Source organism: Rhodnius prolixus, unplaced genomic scaffold (genome assembly GCF_049639745.1).
Source record: "Rhodnius prolixus isolate KJV_2025 unplaced genomic scaffold, Rpr scaffold_7, whole genome shotgun sequence".
Classification (NCBI taxonomy): domain Eukaryota; kingdom Metazoa; phylum Arthropoda; class Insecta; order Hemiptera; family Reduviidae; genus Rhodnius; species Rhodnius prolixus.
This window is the reverse complement of record NW_027411582.1, coordinates 23,569,155-23,589,901: the sequence shown is the minus strand read 5'-3', so window position 1 is coordinate 23,589,901 and position 20,747 is coordinate 23,569,155. Positions and strand designations below refer to the sequence as shown.

The 20,747-nt window shown below is 34.0% G+C and overlaps 1 protein-coding gene across 7 annotated transcripts in view; it reads right to left on the bottom strand.

Annotated features, from left to right (window-relative positions):
- The window catches only part of LOC141447210 (calcitonin gene-related peptide type 1 receptor-like), a 444,034-nt gene that overhangs the window by 19,738 nt on the left and 403,549 nt on the right, over nucleotides 1-20,747 (bottom strand). For all 7 annotated transcript variants that reach the window (XM_074114519.1, XM_074114517.1, XM_074114518.1 and 4 more), the window contains one exon: nucleotides 5,759-5,865. In XM_074114519.1, coding sequence (XP_073970620.1) covers nucleotides 5,759-5,865 — 107 coding nt within the window. The remainder of the gene's footprint in view (nucleotides 1-5,758; nucleotides 5,866-20,747) is intronic.

Genomic DNA, 20,747 nt, shown 5'->3' with positions numbered 1-20,747 from the left:
GCATGATAGTACTATCCATTTAATTGCGTTTTGTTGAGAAACAGTCTGTTTCATGTGTATATTTGCAGACAGTTTAATATATGCGAATATTGATAACCATCAAAGCTTTTTACACTGCCGGCTAATAATTGCAAATTAATTTTTACTGCCATCATAATATTTTTTTTACCAGTTTCTAGAATTTATATGACGTTTCTCCCAGATATTGGATGCTCACTCTAAAAGTGGGAAATGGTGGTAAAGTCCGTCTGAAAAAATAATAAAAAAATCTTATTTATCTTTTACACTGTACCATTAACTCCACCTTTGTCTTATAAGACTTTTACTTTGTTAGAATTGTTTTATTTTTATCTTCATAGATAAAATACAAAATTGCGTAATTAAACTCAAGCAACTGCACTTAATTTATTATAAACTTTCAGTTTACATTTAGAATATTATTTATTTTTTGTTATATTTTCTTTTTATTGTAAATTAATTAATTTAAGAACTTACAGTCTATTTTTTCTCTGATGTATGCATTTTTTCCCCTGAATTTATTGTATGAGCAAGTTATTTTTTTTTCTTTATTCTTTTAATCCCACATTTAGTTGACTGCAGCCAGCTTCTGTTAATCCTTATTTTTTTTATTTTTGTGTATAGTATTTCTCTCTTTTTTTCCATTTTTATTTTTTGCATTGTCGCTTTACATGAAATTTTTTTATTACATTCTAAAGCCTTAGGGGCTTACTAAAGCACTGTTCGCCTCCCTTATGTTTTAGTTAAAATTCTTTTACTTGTCTCAAGAAACAATTAAATCTTCTTTGTAAAAAAAAAAAAAGAAACTGTTCTAAACACATTTTTTAAAAAAAGTATGCCTATATTTTTCAGAAATAATTTACTGAGCAACATAAGGTAAGTGGGGGAAAATGCCACACTTAACACTTATGTCCGTTCAGTAGGAAACTGGGTTATCGAAAAAAACCAAATGTATCAACGCCCTGGTTGCTTTTTTGTTTTAATTACATATATACATATGTATATTAGTATATTTAATTAAATGCAAAACCGATAAAAATGCATTTTAATGAAAACTGACAAAACTGGCATGTTCCCCTATCATGTGGGGAAGATGCCAGTTGATGCCGGGGAAGATGCAACAATATCTTAAGATATAAATTGTGAAAGAAAAAATTACAAATTTAATGTTAGGTAAACAGCAAAATATTCTCATTAAACTCTGAGGGGAAGGAACACCGAACAAAAGACATTTTTTGTTTAATTTTTAACATTTTTTGCAATGCAAATTGTCTTTACTGCTAATTTCATGTCGCCATCTCTTGGATGTTATGCATTGAAGCCAATCGCATTTTGGGCCCTTTCTATCATAAAAATATCCTTTACACTCAATACAAAAATCATCGTCCTCCTCTTCAATGTCACTCTCACCACTGGTCATTACCAAATTGTCGGGAGCGGAGGATGCTGAAGATGAACTGTCCTTCCTTTTCTTTTTCTGCAGTACTTTCCCCCTTTTTTTTTTTGTCGGCAGAGCAGTCTTTCTTCTCTATGCCTCCCGTTTCTCCACCGTCGTAAAGACTTCAGCAGTTTGTTTCTTTCTTAGAGTTTGCTTGGGTTTCTGAAGTCTGGGGAAGTGTTGGCACCGCTGCTGCTTGTTGAAGCTATTGCCAGAGGTGCGTTGACTTCTTGGTTGTCATACAAATTCTCAAAATGTAATAATGAATGTGAATAAATATGAAATTGAAACACTTCAATAGGTGGCATCTTACCCCCAAGCACTGGCGGAAGACGCCACATAGATTTATTTTTGTACTACGGCTTCAGCCATGTTGTTTCAAGTTACTCACCAAGATGTACACGACACAAATATCACGGAATTATTACGTTTAATCTAGTCAATCCGTCACCAAACCTTAAGAATAGACAACGAAATATTATAACATGGGTACTCACCAAGTTCAAAGAGTTGAATTTTCAGTTTAACGACGATTAAACTAGATATAAATAGAAATATTCACAGTTGATGACTACACGCTCTAACGTAGGAAGTGCTGCCATCTAGTTGTAGGTATACAAAATCTGATGATACCTGCGTCTTCCCCCTACTTACCTTAATATAAAATACTTTAAGCTAAGTAAGAATTTTTCTTAGCGATATTCTCACGCTTCAGTTATCAAGATGAATTCAAAAAATATAAAATCTGTTGTGAATTCAAATCGAAGTAGTTTCTAACAGAAACCCACGTCTTTTCTTCGGAGTTCATTAAAACCACCTTTTTTTTCGAGGTAGTACATGCTTTTTTTTAGAAGAGGTGAGGTTGTTATGGAACAAGCTGTTCTATTTTCCGATATTTTTTATTTTTGATCAAAGTGAGCTGCTTTTCATGAATTTCTATTGAACATTATCTGGGGACCCATTGATAAATTGATAATGCACCCTTTTTGGACCTAGCATTCAAGAGTTTGTTGAGTGGGGCACAGTGCACTTCCAGCCAATATTATCCTGAGCCAATATAGTTGATTACCGAATTATTTAGGATAATATTGGTTTTCATTTTTCTAAGATGTTATACCAGAGGAATCTTTGCATCAAAATGAATCAATCATTTTCATTAACTAGCAATCTGACCCCTTAAATACTGTTCCTCTCATTATATAAATATTATTATAATAAAATAACCTACCACTAAGAAGAAATTCCATCTTTTTAAAGGAATAACCACGGCTACGAGAAATGCTACAATAAAGTAATCGTTCGAATTTTTCAATCTATTTTATATTTAAATACCACAGGACAAAAAAAACTCATATTCTTTTCAGCACTGATGAAAACGAACACCAAAATAAAAATAAAAATTACAAAAATTATAAATTATTGCTTTTTCAACTCCACTTATACTGAAATATCAATTTTAGAACAGGGATCTTAGGAGTGAACTCCTCCTTATCTCTAGACTTCCATTCACTTGGAAATTCTTTCAGAAAGTCACTTTTCATTAACCTTTGGTTGAAAGAGTCCATTAGATTGAAGATACTACCAAATTATATTACAGATGTCTAACAGGATATTGATTTGTCCAAGCGTTCTTCACAATTCAACACCATCTTTCTTCCCGCTCCAATTAAAAAAAAGAAGCCTTAGTATTTAACATTAATTAATTTTATTTTGTTACTTGAGGCTAATTTTCTAGTTGAAACACTTCTTTTATAGCTTTTAAACGGCAGAGAATAATGTTCAATCTTGAAGAAGCTTCCACAGAGAGAAATTTTTTCCTTTCTTAAAGTTGGGAATGGCATCACCTAAGCAAAGTATATACGCGATGAAGGATAATGCATTTTTTTTTGAGAAGGCAGTCTGGCAACATTAAAGGCTGTGGAAGGAAAGGAATCAAAACAAGGTTAGGAAAGGAATGCTAGCCGGAACTAACTAACCTATACTATAGTTTGCAGTTACAATACTTAGAACAAAGTAGGTGGCTTTGTAGTGGCCTTCATACATCCAATTTTCGTTACTGAAACGTTATTTCAGCTCCCAGTAGAACACAGTCTGTTCAGGCGATTGTTTTAATGAATAAATATTAAATACCCACCAATGGAATGAATTTTCTCAATGAGAAAGCATTGAGCTGCAGTTATTTAGGATATACGAGGGTCGTTTGAAAAGTCCGTGCAAAGTCAGATAGATAGCACCACTGGCGCGGTTCGAGGTTATGTTTAGTTAGTAGCATCTCTTGGAAGAACACACACCAAGTTTCAGCCAGATCGGTCTATTTCTTTGTGTTTGGCATTCGTTTGAATCGAGGAAGTCGAGTGATTTTCAAAAAATGGACGAAAAAGAATTTCGTGTGTTGATTAAACACTAATTTATGAAAGGCAAAACGCCTCAGGAGACTAAAGAGAGGCTTGATAAACATTATGGTGACTCTGCACCTTCGATTAGAACAGTTTATAAGTGGTTTCAAAATTTTCGGAGTGGCCATATGGGTACAAGTGACGCTGAACGTTCTGGACGCCCTGTTGAGGTTACTACTCCAGAAATCATTGATAAAATCCATGATATTGTGATGGATGACAGAAGAGTGAAGGTGCGTGAGATTGCTAGTGCTGTGGGCATCTCGAATGAACGGGTACATAATATTTTGCATCAACATTTGGGCATGACAAAGCTATCCGCAAGATGGGTGCCGCGATTGCTCACGCTTGACCAAAAACGAAATCGTGTGAAGTGTTGCAAAGACGGTTTGCAGCTGTTCCAGAAGAATCCGCATGACTTTAAGCGTCGTTTCGTCACTGTGGATGAAACATGGATACATCACTACACTCCTGAGACCAAAGAACAATCTAAACAATGGGTTACCAAAGGGGAATCTGCGCCAAAAAAGGCGAAGATCGTTCCTTCGGCCGGAAAGATGATGGCGACTGTCTTTTGGGATTCGCAAGGAATAATCCTCATCGACTATCTGGAAAAGGGTAAAACTATTACAGGTGCATATTATTCATCGTTATTGGACCGTTTGAAAACCGAGCTGCAAGAAAAACGCCCACGATTGGCCCACAAAAAAGTCCTTTTCCATCACGACAACGCACCAGCTCACACCTCAGCAGTTGTGGTCGCAAAATTAATGGAAATAGGGTTCCAACTCGTTTCACATCCCCCCTATTCTCCAGACTTGGCTCCCTCGGACTACTATTTGTTCCCCAATATGAAGAAATGGCTGGCGGGAAAAAGATTTTATTCAAACGAGGAGGTGATTGCAGAAACGAATGGCTATTTTTCAGACTTGGACAAATCCTATTATTCGGAAGGGATGAACAAACTAGAGCAGCGTTGGACGAAGTGTATAAGCCTAAAAGGAGACTATGTTGAAAAATAACAAAGGTTTACCCCAAAAAATTAAGTAGTTTTTATTTTTGCACGGACTTTTCAAACGACCCTCGTACGTACATGTATACATTTTGTGCTAATAAATTATTTGTTTGTTAATGTATTTTTGGGTTCCTGAGTATCTCTCTCTCTATCAGCCTACAGCCCGAAGTAGTTGACAACAGTGTAGGAGAAGACTTAAGAATTAAACTCAGGAGCTGCACACTCGGAAGGAGATGGTTAAATCACAAAGTGTTTAAGTTACAAACTTAGAACCGCACTTCTAAATAACTTTAAGATACTTCTGATTTATTTTTTCCTTCATTTATTTTCACAACTGCAGTATAATTCTGCAACAAGTGAAGCTGATACAACATGATACATAGAATAGATACATGAATAGCATGAGGGGAGAATTCATCCATTGGTGAAACTCCCAAAGTGGTACAGTTCCACTATTGTACATTGGCACTTACTTCATTTAGAAGATCGCGTGGCCCCACCTGCGCTTCAACCGCCTGGGTGGATTTCCTGGTGGAATAGTAAGTTAGGATACTAGTGGATTAGGATGTGAGATGATTGATGTGTGGAATTTAATGTAACGGGATCTTATAGCTTCTGAAACATTAGGAAACAAGAAAATCTCAGTACAAGGTATAATTAGAAACAAAGTAAGGAGTATTAGCGGTTATACGGAGTGCTTTTTGATTGGAAGGATTGGATTCTGTAAGATATTGGAAGCTTTGACTGAGCCCCAAAGTTCCATTCCCGTAAGTCCAGACAGGTTTCAGTATCATAGTGAGAGTTTACATCCCTTGTCAAAGAAGTCTAGAGAGAAGTTTGAATCGTCTGTACAGTTCGTTTCTGATATTAAAATCAAAATTTAATACTCACATTTAAATCATCCAAATTTACACATGTTGTATAATTAGACCAAATTTGTCCAGATTCAGGATGTCTAAACCATGTACCATTTTCTGTGCACTCTTTATGCGCCAATCCTGAAAAATTATTTTTTAGATTAAATTTAAGAAGAAGTGTGTAGGAGAAGAACAAATTTAAATTTAATTTATAAGTAATTAATATAAAGCATTTTGATCTAAATTGGTTTTAATGAAAAAGTCTTCAACTTATTTAAAAGTTTCAAGCATTTAATGAGGAATAATGAACTTTATAGAAGTTCATCTCTATTGTGATAGAGATCAACCCACATTTACGATGCACAATTTGCGATAAATATTAACTTTGATTTAGAATTTATTTGCTCAGAACGTACTATGAGTGCCTTTAAAACCATTATTATTATTTAAATGCTTTCAAACAAACTTTTGTAACAAACACAATTTTACTAGCGAAACTGCCAAGAATAAAACCACAGAGATTATCCTCTTTATTAAACTTTCTGCAATTTTAGCTGCCACGTTAATCTTAACGATAATAAAATAAAGGGATGTTGAAAGGCGTGTAAGTTACGACAATTTATGTCCTATAACGTGAATGAAATCCTTATTTACATTATTAGTGCTACGTTTCTTATTATACATTATCAGATTCGATTAATTTGAATGTAGCTAAATCGTCCTAAGGTGTGGCACAACTTAAAAGTTATTTAAAAAGATCAAAGGTATAATATATAAATAAAAATATTTTTTGGGAGGCTAGAATTATCTTTACACTAAACGCACAACTGACACATCACAAATTGGGATAAGCTAATTTAGTAAGATAGTTTAAAATAGAAATTAAAATAATTGTTTTGAAAATTTCCATTAAAATCAAATGATTGCGTGAGAAAAACTCATTACTCTTAAATAACAAAAATTAAGGATAATGTCTGGCTAATGATGTTTTTCAAAATGGCCAAAACAAGATTAAACTTGGAAAAATCTAGCACAATTGAGAAAAGAAAATGTTTTTTATAAGTTTGTTTTTCATAAGAAAAATATACTGTAAGATTATATTATTTTATGTAAATGATACTAATGTATCGTAATAAACGAAATTTTAAGATTATAATTGGTTGAGTCAAAATCGAGAGAAATTTTACTTTTAGTATCTTAATATTTTTATTTAAATTTTTTGGTTTTTGTTTTTACAATTGAATCGGTTATTGCAGAAACAACTCATGTTACAAAATCACATTTTTTCAAGAAATGAAAAAATTGTAAAGGATAAGCAAACATTAGTTTTTGGGTATTTTGCTGAATCATATACGAGGGTCGTTTGAAAAGTCCGTGCAAAAATAAAAACTATTTAATTTTTTGGGGTAAACCTTTTTTATTTTTCAACATAGTCTCCTTTTAGGCTTATACACTTCGTCCAACGCTGCTCTAGTTTGTTGATCCCTTCCGAATAATAGGATTTGTCCAAGTCTGAAAAATAGCCATTCGTTTCTGCAATCACCTCCTCGTTTGAATAAAATCTTTTTCCCGCCAGCCATTTCTTCATATTGGGGAACAAATAGTAGTCCGAGGGAGCCAAGTCTGGAGAATAGGGGGGATGTGAAACGAGTTGGAACCCTATTTCCATTAATTTTGCGACCACAACTGCTGAGGTGTGAGCTGGTGCGTTGTCGTGATGGAAAAGGACTTTTTTGTGGGCCAATCGTGGGCGTTTTTCTTGCAGCTCGGTTTTCAAACGGTCCAATAACGATGAATAATATGCACCTGTAATAGTTTTACCCTTTTCCAGATAGTCGATGAGGATTATTCCTTGCGAATTCCAAAAGACAGTCGCCATAATCTTTTCGGCCGAAGGAACGGTCTTCGCCTTTTTTGGCGCAGATTCCCCCTTGGTAACCCATTGTTTAGATTGTTCTTTGGTCTCAGTAGTGTAGTGATGTATCCATGTTTCATCCACAGTGACGAAACGACGCTTAAAGTCCTGCGGATTCTTCTGGAACAGCTGCAAACCGTCCTTGCAAACACTTCACACGATTTCGTTTTTGGTCAAGCGTGAGCAATCGCGGCACCCATCTTGCGGATAGCTTTGTCATGTCCAAATGTTGATGCAAAATATTATGTATTAGATGCCCACAGCACTAGCAATCTCACGCACCTTCACTCTTCTGTCATCCATCACCATATCATGGATTTTATCAATGATTTCTGGAGTAGTAACCTCAACAGGGCGTCCAGAACGTTCAGCGTCACTTGTGCCCATATGGCCACTCCGAAAATTTTGAAACCACTTATAAACTGTTCTAATCGAAGGTGCAGGAGTCACCATAATGTTTATCAAGCTTCTCTTTAGTCTCCTGAGGCGTTTTGCCTTTCATAAAGTAGTGTTTAATCAACACACGAAATTCTTTTTCGTCCATTTTTTGAAAATCACTCGACTTCCTCGATTCAAACGAATGCCAAACACAAAGAAATAGACCGATCTGGCTGAAACTTGGTGTGTGTTCTTCCAAGAGATGCTACTAACTAAACATAACCTCGATACGCGCCAGTGGTGCTATCTCTCTGACTTTGCACGGACTTTTCAAACGACCCTCGTAGTACTTAAATTTAAGTTTTAATTTTTTTACATGTGTTGTTTCTGCAAAAAAGGGTTTTGAAAAATAAACATTATTCTGTACAGACTATTTTTTCATAAAAACTGATAACACTTTATTGATTATTCTATCAATAGAACGGAAAATACAAAAAATAAATTTATTAAAGTACAATATGTTATTTAACTTAATAGTATGTTGATATTTTCATTAAATTTCATGGCCACACTTCGTTACCATTACTCATTGTCACTGTATTCAGTAAACTCTGATTGTACATGAGTAGCAGGTCAGTCATATCCTTATCATTGTAAAAGTTATATCCAAGAAGATATGAACTCAGTTTCTTTATATCAGTTACTTTTTTTGCGTTGATTGGTAACTTGCCATTGTACGCTAATTGAGTTGGTAGTTCCGGCACTGCATTGTTTTTAGAAACTGTTTTTCTTGTAGTGGTTTGGCCACCATTTTTTGAATGATATTAGAATTTGAAATGTATTTAACTGAAAATCTGCCTTTGGAACTTGCCCTCCTTATCAAATCAATATATTGCTCCGAAGTGTATATTCGATCAGCTCGTCTTATCAACTTTCTGACACCCGAAGTCACGGTCGCATGGTAGAAATGAGTGACCCCTTACCGGAAAAAAGTGTATAATTTTATCAAAAATGGAGTTGTCTGTCAAGTTCATTAAAAATCATTAAAAAAAAAATGCATTAAAAATGCAACAAACTGACAGTATAAGGAACGGTGCAGTGTACATCAGCTGATATTGGCTTTGAGCGCCATGTTTGCAGAAACAATACTTGTGCAACACATGAGTTCTTTCTGTTCTAAATGAAATATTTACGCGGCCGTTAAGACTGTTTAAACTACTGCATATGTGTTATTTCTGCACTAAAATGTGCGTTAAGGCTCAAATTATGAAATAATGTAAAAAAACCCAAAATGGCCGAAATGTCACATGTGTTGTTTCTGTAAAAACCGATTCAATTGGACATTATGTGGATAACTACACTCATCAACAGCCAACCTTTCCCTTCTCAGCTCTTCCAAGATATTCAGAAGAAGATTTCCTCAGATTTAAAGGAAACTCTAAAGCTTTTAGGTAAACCTATATACTCCTTCACACCTGATAAGTACCCCCATGCTATCCGAGCAAGTCTAGGTAGAGAATTTGGAACAATAGTTAGGTTAACCACTTGTGATGCCAACATCTCAACGTCCCCGCTATTAAGAAGATATCCTGTTCCATCAATATTTATAAAGAATGTCAAATAGTTAACCTAAAATAGAAGCAAAGAATTTCAAATGTCAAATGGCGCTCCACAGCTGTGAAAATATAGAGGGTATTTCAGGGTTAAGTGTCCTAACTGAAAATATGAATTTAGGACCTCAAAACAAGAAAAAATTTCCCTCTGAAGGTATGCCCGTTAACGCTTTGCTTATGAGATATTCACGTCTAAAGATGTCCATTTTATGAACTATTATTAGGTAGGTTATAATAAAAAAAAAATTAAGTGTCTTCCGACTACTTTACTAATAGAAAATAATGACAATTAAAAGTAAATAAATAAATAATAAAGAAAATGAGTAATCGGTATCTTTCTTCCACAGCAGCAATAGCCGAACGGCACTGGACTGCTGTTATTGATTCAATTACTCTTCTTCTTAAAGAATGAAGATCATTGACCGGCATTTCATAGACTTTTCCTTTAATGGCACCCCCAAGCAAAAACAATCCATTGGGGGGAGCAAGCAGGCTAAGCCACCGGTCCTGCACGGCCAATCCATCGATTGAGATAATGTTGATTTAGCCACTGTGGTGGACCTCTACCCTCAATGTGCTGGACAACAATCTAATTGAAACCATGAGTTCCTTCTGAGTTGAAGCGGAACAACTTCAATCAAAATGTAATGATCATTACTAAGGAACTGCAGAAATGTGTCCCGCATTAAGCCTAGGTGGTAAGAAATGCGGACCAATTAAAATATTTTCTAATATCACTGAAACTCACGCTGAAAAGGCTGCTCACGATATGCATGAGGATTTTCGAGGCATCCAGAGATGATAAGTTGTTTGATTGAACATTTCTTAAGAGTGTAGCTTCATCCGTCCAGAGAATATGACGCGAAAATTGTGCCTTAAGATCAACTTGATTTAAATACCAATCGTAAGAATTTCTTTGACAAAATTCTTGAAGTAATAAATGCCGTACCCGTTGATAATGCTATGGGTGACGTCCATCTGCAGAGAGAGTTCTCCTTACTGTAATTGGCGTAATATGTAATTCAGCTTCGTACACTGGCGGACGGATTATCATCAAAATATTGTAATATTGTCGCACTCCTTTCATTTCATTAAGGGGCAAGAGCTCCATCAGCACGTGGCATTAAAGCAAATATGCCAGTTACTCTAAGACGTTTAAATGTTGACCTAAAGATAGTCTCTTAAATGCGATGCATAATGATGCTAATTCTGTAAAAGCGTCAAACTGATAAATGTTATTGAGAAAGAGTTATTATTTAGAAAGTCCACAGTGCAAATTCCAGATGGTATTACTCCGTAAAATGTCAATATTGGTATGTGCAGTTAGAGGCACAAGGTATTTTAGCAGATATACAATCAATTTATCCAGTCCATCCAGAGTCCAGCTTTCATGGTGTACACATGTCTTAAATCTGCTCTGTGAATTTTTAGTTTTTTATAGTGTTTCTTGTGACTTTTGATTTTCAATTTTTAGTGTAATTATTGTTATTAATTAAACTATAAAGTTTAATTATTCTTTTTTATAAAAGTTATATTTAAATGAATATCGAAATAATAAGAAAAAAAGACGTTGAATATTAAGAAAATATCTTATTTTCGTTTAGTTTGTTAGTGTTATTATTTATAGTGGGATCAGAGTTTAAAATGGGAGATAGTGATAAACAGATCGGCCGTAATACTACAGGACAGAGTGGTGGGGGATCTGATTTGTCTGCTCGTATTTTGGATAGAATATCAGTTTTGCATGAAGATGTTAAAAAGGATATTAATGAGGTAAAAATTAAAAATCAGCAGCTGACTGATTGTATTAACACGTTTAAGGATGAAATCAAAACTAGTTTTTCCAAGGTTGACGAGGAGTTTACCAAGTTTAAAAACGAGATTTTTGCTTTGAAAAAAGAAAATAAAGTTTTAAAAAAATCTCTTTTTTTATTACAGTCATCTTTAGAGGAAAGTATTCAACACTCTATTTACAATAAGATTAAGATATTGAATGTGCCGAATCATCCAAACATTCAAATATTTGAAATTTTACAACGCATCTCTATTGTAATTGGTTTTGATTTCAGCAAAGAAAAACTAGGCGATTTTTATCGTCTTAAAAGTAAACAAAATACTAATTTTGCCCCACCAATACTATTTAATTTTTTACGGAATAATGATAAACACGAGTTTATGAATTGCTATAGAAAATTTTTGAAAAATAAGAAATTGACGTTGGATCAGATTATAAATGATTCTCCAGCGGAAGTAAACCCTTCGAATGTTCTATACATATCTGAACATCTCAGCCCACTTAATTACAAAATATTTAAACTAGCAAAAGCACTGAAGTCTCAAGGTAAAATAAAATTTGTCTGGGTTCGTAATAATAAAGTTCTAGTTAGAGTGGAGGAATCTGCCCCATCAGTGTGGCTAAAATCTGAGAATGATCTTCTTCAATATATGGATTCGGCACTGTCACATACTTTTTCTGGTGACTCTGAAAATGGAGATGAAGAAAAATCGGATAGTTCCACAATGAGCTTGCGTAAGAAAAGGAAGATAAAGCTGAGTGTTTCCAAAAGAAGTGAGCCTTTTTTACGCCCCAAACCTCTCAAAATCCCGCAAGATATTTGATAAAATCGAAGAATTCTCTCAGTTTCGGATTCTGGAATATTAATGGTTTGAAATCTTTGTTTAATTTATCGGTAGTGGAGTTAAGTGAATTAGTAAAATTTGATATTTTATGTTTGTATGAATCCTGGCTGACTGAGTCGCAACATATCTTACCATCATTTATGCAAAATTATGATTGTTATTTTAATGATGCTTTCAAGTGTGCTGGGAGAGGTAGACCAAGTGGAGGTATGATTCTTTGTCTTAGGAAGGGGCAGTTTAAGGTAATTAGGCATCTGTTAGTCTCTAGATGTTTTAGTTGTTACTTAATTAAGTTTGAAGAAATGTATATTTGTCTAGGAATAGTTTATCTGCTCCCTTCTACTCATAATGATTATTTATTGAATTATTTTCAATCTGACCTGTATTCTGTCCTATCGTGCTTGGAGAATGTTTATACAGTAATAGGAGGGGATTTTAATGGCAGAATTGGAAATCTTAATAACTTTGATTTGGAAGTTTTCCCAAACTGTAACATATCTGGTAGTAGATCCTCCTTAGATAGTGTGATAAACAAGAGAGGCTCTCAGTTAGTCGATATTATGGAATCGCATGGATTGGTTTGTTGTAATGGCCGATCTTTTAGTGATACTCCTGCGGCCTACACATATCTGAGTGATCAGGGTATGAGTGTGATCGACTTAGTTTGGCTGTCCCCTAGCTGCTTAGATTTTTCTATTATTTTGAAACATCCGATCATTATTTGTGTAAGCTTTCATTTTGTTTCGATAATATAAGCAGTGAAGAGCCAAGTAACGAGGCGAGTCATAAATTGTTTATATATAATTTATCAAATGCAAATTTAATCTTGTTTAAATCTGTTTTGGATGACCAATTTAATGTAGATTTTGATTGTAATGACCCAGATATTTATAACGAAAAATTTTGTAGCACAATCCAGAAAGCTATGATTGAAACAGGAATTTTAAAAATAAAAAAGAACATACATCCAAGAATCTCACATGTAAACAAACCCTGGTTCACTCAAGAATGTTTCTTAGCTAAGAAAGAACTCAATAAATTATACGGACTCTGTCGTAAATCTAATTTTAAAGCAGAAGAACTTCAAAGATATAAATGCGCGAAAACTTCATATAAGCAACTAATAGAATTTAGTAAAACTAACTATTATACAGATATTAAAATGAAATTAAGAAATATTAGGTCCCCTTCCGAATTTTGGTCTACAATGAAATTGTTTCAAAAAAGAAAATGTTTCGAATGTCCTATCTCTCTGGCTGATTGGGAATCATTTTACAAGGAAATTTTACCCCCAAAAATTGTTAGAAATTTTGAGTTTCTTACTTTTTATAATCCTGAACTTGATAATGAGATCTCTTTTGATGAATTGATAGCCAGTATTAATAGAAGTAAAGTTGGTAAAGCTGCCGGGTTTGATAAAATTACTAATGAGTGCTTAAAAAACTTGAATGAACCATGGTTACGTTTTTTATTAGATTTGTTTAATACCGTCTGGGAAACTGAAAGGGCACCAAAAGTTTGGTCAAATATTAAACTGAAATTAATTCATAAGAAAGGTGATCCCACAAATCCTTACAATTACAGAGGAATTTCTATCTTTAATTGTATTGCAAAAATTTTTACTAATATTGTTAATAGCAGGCTAACTCAATGGGTGGAGTCTAGAGGTATACTTCCTAATGAACAGATGGGCTTCAGAAAAGGGAAAGGCTGCAGAGATAACATATTTGTTTTATCCTCTGCTATTAATCTGCATCTGAGATTAGAAAAGAGAAAAGTTTTCTCCATTTTCGTCGACTTTAAAAGAGCGTTTGATTCGGTTCATCATCACAAGCTGTGGTATATGCTCCATGATCTTGGTATCAACGGAAAATGTCTTCGTTTAATTATGAATATTTACGAATCAGCTACATTTAGAGTGAGTCAAAATAATATGTTGTCTAAGGATATAATTGTCTCAGAGGGTGTCCTACAAGGCGAGATTTTGAGCCCATTATTGTTTTCATTATACCTTTCCGACTTTAATTCATACTTTCAAGACTGTGATTTTAAAGGTATAGACATTGGCGGGGAAACAGATCTGCAAAGCTTATTCTATGCAGACGATTTAGTCCTCTTCTCTCCTACTTGGGGCGACGCTCAAAAAAAACTTAATAAATTGTCTGATTATTGTAAAGTAAAGTCCCTTCAAGTAAATATAGATAAAACAAAGGTAGTCGTGTTTCGAAAAGGTGGTAATATAGGGAATATGAAAAATCTTGTGTATGAGAATTCGGTAGTTGAGGTCTGTAACTCTTTCACTTATCTTGGAGTTCCTCTATCTTGTTCCGGTAAGTTTAGACAAGCAAGTAGCCATTTTTTAGCGAAAAGTGCGATTGCCAATAATAGGGTCATGTTTCTATTGAAATCTTGTAGTTCAGATTCTTGGGACTCAAAAAACTTATTATTTGATTCTCTGTCTGAAAGTATATTACTTTATCTGTCGGAGGTTTGGGCTTCTCAATACTCAAATATCTTGGAATCAGGGCAGCTGAAATTCTTTAAAATTTTGTTAAACCTTCCCATAAATACACCTAACTATCATGTTAGACTGGAAACAGGACGAACGCATGTGAAGTGTAGGATTTTCAAAAGAATGTTGGGTTGGTGGTGTAGGTTATTGACAATGGCTGATGATGAACTCCCCAGATTATGTTTTGAAAGACTTTGCAGACTGATAGACATCAGATCTATTCCGTATAATTGGGCATATGATATGCGAGAATTACTGATACAAATTGGTCAAAGCTACATGTGGGACAATCAAAATTTAACAACAATTAAGAGTAATACCAATCATTTAGTAGAAACTGTGACAAATCACTGTTTAAGTTTAGATGTCGAGTCCGCTATTAATTCCTCATTTAATTGTTTTTATAGAAATGTTAGTACATTTGGTCTAGGTGAGGAATACACCAGACATAATATTCATTTCAATAAGATCAAAGTCATAGCCCAAATCAGGTTAGCCAGTTCAAAATTCCCGACAAGAATTTATTTAAATAAGGTGAAATACATATTTGATGTAAATAAATTTTGTACCTATTGTAATTTGCGACAACCTGATTCTGTAACTCATTTCTTATTGGATTGCCCCAGTTTCCATTGCTATAGGAAAATATATTTATTGAAATATTTTAATTCCAATAGTTCTGAGGAAAGAATTAGTTGTTTACTAACTATTGATAATGTTCAAAAGGTTGACGATATTTATTTATATGTAGTTAAATCATTAAAATTAAGAGATTTTCTTACAAATTAGTTCAAAGTTTTGTTATTGTCTTATTATTATTATTTTATCTTTTTTCTTGAAGTTTCATGTATTTCTTTTATTTGTATTTTTTTCTTATCTTTTATGTAAAATTTCTTTTGTGTTAAATGAGTACTCTAACTCTTTGCTATGATGTATTTCTAAAAGCAATAAATATACATACATACATACATACAATCAATTTATCATTCGTTCTAAAATCTTTAGACGTGAATATCTCATAAACAAAGCGTTAACGGGCAAACCTGCAAAGGAATTTTTTTACTTGTTTTGACGTCCTAAATTCATATTTTCAGTTAGGACACTTAACCCTGAAACACCCTGTATATTAAAGTTCGATAAATTATTTAACTGTTGGGTCATTCCACGTCAAATCAACACAAAAAAAGACCATTTTTGACCTCACCATCTCGATTTTCTTGAAATTTGGCACATGTGTACTATTGGTATAGACTTGGAAAAATATGAAATTTTACTGTGATATGTCAACTGGTTTATGAGTTACAGGGCTGTAAAGTTGCCAAAAATGGGCTGAAAAACAGGGAACCCCGTGTTTTTGAATTACTTAGAAGCTTTCCTAATTGAGCTACAGACTTGGGATTGGTGTCATTTTATAGCATATATAATGCCCTTTCCTGTGATATGCGACACCATATGGGTTAGGATAAATAAGGTTTGTTACATTTAAATTTAAATTTTAAATTTTGAATTTTTTAAAAAGGAAACATATTTTAAAATTTTCAAATTAATTCCATGAATAGCTAGTAGTGTTATGAATCATTTGGCAAAATATTAATTTGGGACGACAATGGCTTCATTGTTAAAAAAATTTAAGACTAAAGCTCCTTTTCATGGAAAATATATTTTAATAAAATTAAAGCGATAAATAAATTGAAAACAGTAATAATGAATCAATGAATCATAATTAATAATTATAAGAGTAGATAGGATTTGCCGATTCTGGCACACCTAAAATACAAAATGGCGGCCATCCCCTCCCCTCCCACCCCCTCCCCCCTACCCCCACCCCTTTTTGACCAATCATCGAACTCGACGACCACTTAGGCCACGCCCCTACACCCACCCCTCCCCTTTTTGACCAATCATCGAACTCGACGACCACTTAGGCCACGCCCCCTACCCCCACCCCTCCCCTTTTGACCAATCATCGAACTCGACGAGGGCTTTAGGCCACGCCCCTTCCCCCACCCCACCCTTCTTAATCGACCAATCAGCGAATTCGATGACACCCCTTTTACCCCCACTCCTTCCCTCACCCTTATTAATTGACCAATCAGCGAATTCGACGACACCTCATTACCCCCCACCCTAGCCCTACTCCTATTTCATGACACCTACCTTTACCCCCACCACCTCTAGGTCGTCGTATTCGTTGGCCTCTTAAGCTCCTCCTACAAGATGGCGGCTCTCCTAACAGCTGTAGTACACAAGATAGCCGACCTCGTACCAGCTGATGACCACAAGATGGCGGACCTCATACCTCCACCCCCCCTCGCCCGTTGATAGACAGGAGGGGATTTTTTTTTTTTTAATTATTTTTACTTATCTGGGATTCGATCCTACAACCTTCGTACTGATAGACACGTCATCTGCACCAGTCGGCCACAGTGGTAGTCTCGCTTACTCTAGTTTTGAATGTTCTCTTATGTTTTAACTTGGAATTATTTTTTAAAAAATCTAACCCCCCCCCTTACAAAGATTTTTTTTATTTTTATTTAAATTACCCCCACTATCACAAAAATATTCAACTTAAATAAAAATGGATAACCTCACTTTAGGTAATAGAAAAATTATTTACTTACCCCCTCCACCTGGACTGCTTCCGTTGCTGATGACGCGACCTACACTCACTGAAAACTAAACCTGAACTGACACTTGGACTGCGATACTAGCATTAACCCCCCACCACAATTACGTCACACTCTAACTAGCCAATAGAATTGCATCTTTTTTTCCAAATGATTACCTCTCTGGACAGGTCTCTGTAGCAAGCCACCCCCTTTCCCTTCCACATCTTTTATCATACCTGTTAATTTATATATATGCCAACATAGCTGAACATGCTCCAACAAGTCTGGACATGTAGCCAGCTGCCTCTTTCGCTTTAACCGTTTTTTTTTTGTTATTATGAAGTTAAAAGTAAATTGAACTTTGAACTTTCATATATCTTATTATTATTTCCGTTTACCAACTATACAAACCTGTATGAACATATCATCGGTGTAGTCTCAATATGTGTGATTACCTGAACATGCTCCAACAAGTCCGGACATGTAGCCAGCTGCCTCATTCGCTTTAACCGTTTTTTTTTTGTTATGTGTGATTACCTGAACATGCTCCAACAAGTCCGGACATGTAGCCAGCTGCCTCATTCGCTTTAACCGTTTTTTGTTATTATGAAGTTAAAAGTAAATTGAACTTTGAACTTATTAATAAAATATAAATAAGTTTTAATTTACTTTTCTTTATTTATAAGTGTATAAAGTAAAAATAAGAATGAACAAACATTAATTAAAACATTTTATTTTTATTTAAAGGAAGTATACAAGTAAAATAATAACATTTATTTCACAGTATAAATTTTATTTAAATTCTATGTCATATCTTCCATTATTAAAGCCTTTGTACATTATTAACAGTTTTTTCTTTGATTGTTGGTAATCTTCCACCATTTCATCAGTTATCACTGCCGCAAATCTGCGTGGAAGGAAGATCCTCGTTGGGTAGTCCATTGTCGGGCCAATATAATGTAAATGGGCAACGATGGCATCTCCAAATTTAGTGTTGATTCTTTCGAATTGCTTCACTTCGTATGAGTATCCGGTTCTTAGATCTGATAATTTGCCAATGCCCACAGACCTTGTATTCACATCATTTAAAAAGCTTGCCAACTTAGACATCTAAAAGAAGAATATTATATGAAAGTATCACATCATTATCAATATATTGTTTCAATAAAAAAAAGTATTATTACTTACCTTTGAAGTATGAAGTTAACCTCTCGAGCTGTGGGCAACGAATGACGAATTACCTTACAAGCTTCACTACTCTACCGTTACGGATGTCCCCCCCCCCACTCTATGACGTCACTTATAGTTAGCCAATAGAATTGCGCGCTTGTCTTCCCTCTCTCTCTCTTGCAAGTGTCTCTCTCTCTATAAGGTGAATCATACCTCCCACCTTTGATGCAGGACTCAACCTGTCCGTTAACTTCATATATGTTTCTTAGAAAAAACAATATTTTTAAAACTGAACTTTGCCCTTATTAGCTTTTATTGCTTTATAAATAATAAAACTTTGAATGTTTGTAGACTTAATAACTTACTTTTTAAAAAAATGTTAACACGCTTGCACAACATGTTTGAACAGGCAAGTAAAAATAATGATGACTCATACCATTGTCATATCCTCAACGAGCACAAACATGCTCCAACAAGTCTGGACATGTAGCCAGCTGCCTCTTTCGCTTTAACCGTTTTTTTGTTATTATGAAGTTAAAAGTAAATTGAACTTTGAACTTTTTAATAAAATATAAATGTTTTAATTTACTTTTCTTTATTTATCACATAATTTGTATATGGCTTAATATTGCTCAACTTGCATGTCTGAGCTTGCCCTGTTTGAATTGGTCAGTAACTAACTGATGTCTCCCACCCTTGGGCATGACGTCACTTATTGTTAGCCAATAGCATTTCGTGTTTTTATGAAAATGTATTAATTTTCAAATTATCTTCAAGAGAAAAAAAAGTTAAATTACCTGTAAAAAATATAAGTAAATCTATCTTCGTATTATTTATATTCTTATTTGTTTTTTATTTTTAGTATCTATATTGTATATCAAATATGTATATGTAATTGTTTGTGCAATATATATAACTTGATATATTTTGAAATATCGGAGCTCCGAACGCTAAGGAGTCAAGATTAAAAATGAACTATATTGTGCCTAGCAAGAGATTAACATGCCTGCACATGCCAGGCAAAACATGCAAGCGCAGGTCTGAAAAGTTTTGTGTCTGTGCTCCACTAAAAAAAAAAAGGCCTGCTCTGACATGCCGTTTTCAGACTTTTCTTTTTAAATATCATTATTCTTTTTAATAATTTATTTTATTTCATTATAATGTATTTATTCAAATATTTTATTATTTTATTTTCATGTTATTCATTTTTTTTTTTTCAATGTATATTTTTTTATATAAATTATTTTATTTTATTATTTATTATTTTATTATCATTAGCAAGAAAACAGGGGAAGAAAAAATGAAATAAAAATTTTCTAAATGCATTTTTTTTTTATTATTAAAAAAAGAAATTAGAGATATTCACATTTTTTTTTTAATATAATCATTTACATTATCAGTTTAACCATTACTTATATACAAACATCTTTTATACAAATACAATACATATATTAAAATTAAATTTTTCTTAATACATTTGAAATTAATATCCAATGTGAAAGAGCATATACATGAAAATGGGTACACATCGTCGGAGTCTTGTTATGAAGAAGACACTGAGTACCATCGTTAAATGGTCTTAATTGGGAAATTTGAGGGCAATCGAATTCTTCTAGGTTGATTACGTTTCCACAATAATGATTTAAAAATTGTTTTTTCTGGAGTCCTTTTACAAAGATTTTGTTGTAATGGGTAAGATGTTTGTGTAGAATAGCATCTAATTCCACATAGTCCACCTCTCCTTCTTCCCATTTAATTTGATGAAAATTTCTAGTTAACCATGAATTTACTCGATAACTGAATGCATTTAATGACAGATTTTCTGGCGGTTTAAACAACCAGTGTCCACTTGAAAGATTCTCCATGTCTAAAATAGACAATTCTTTCACGATATACAGTTTTGAGTTGTCTATGAAGCACTGCATGTCTACGACACACGCACCCGACGAGGTCATGATTGCAATTGATACAACTGAATGAAATTTTTAATCGAACTGGCTTGTCTTAACATGTCCCAACGTGCACAAACATGGTATTGCAATTGATACTTCTGAATGAAATTTATAAGTAACTGGCTTGTCTTAACATGTCCCAACGTGCACAAACATGGTATTGCAATTGATACTTCTGAATGAAATTTATAAGTAACTGGCTTGTCTTAACATGTCCCAACGTGCACAGACATG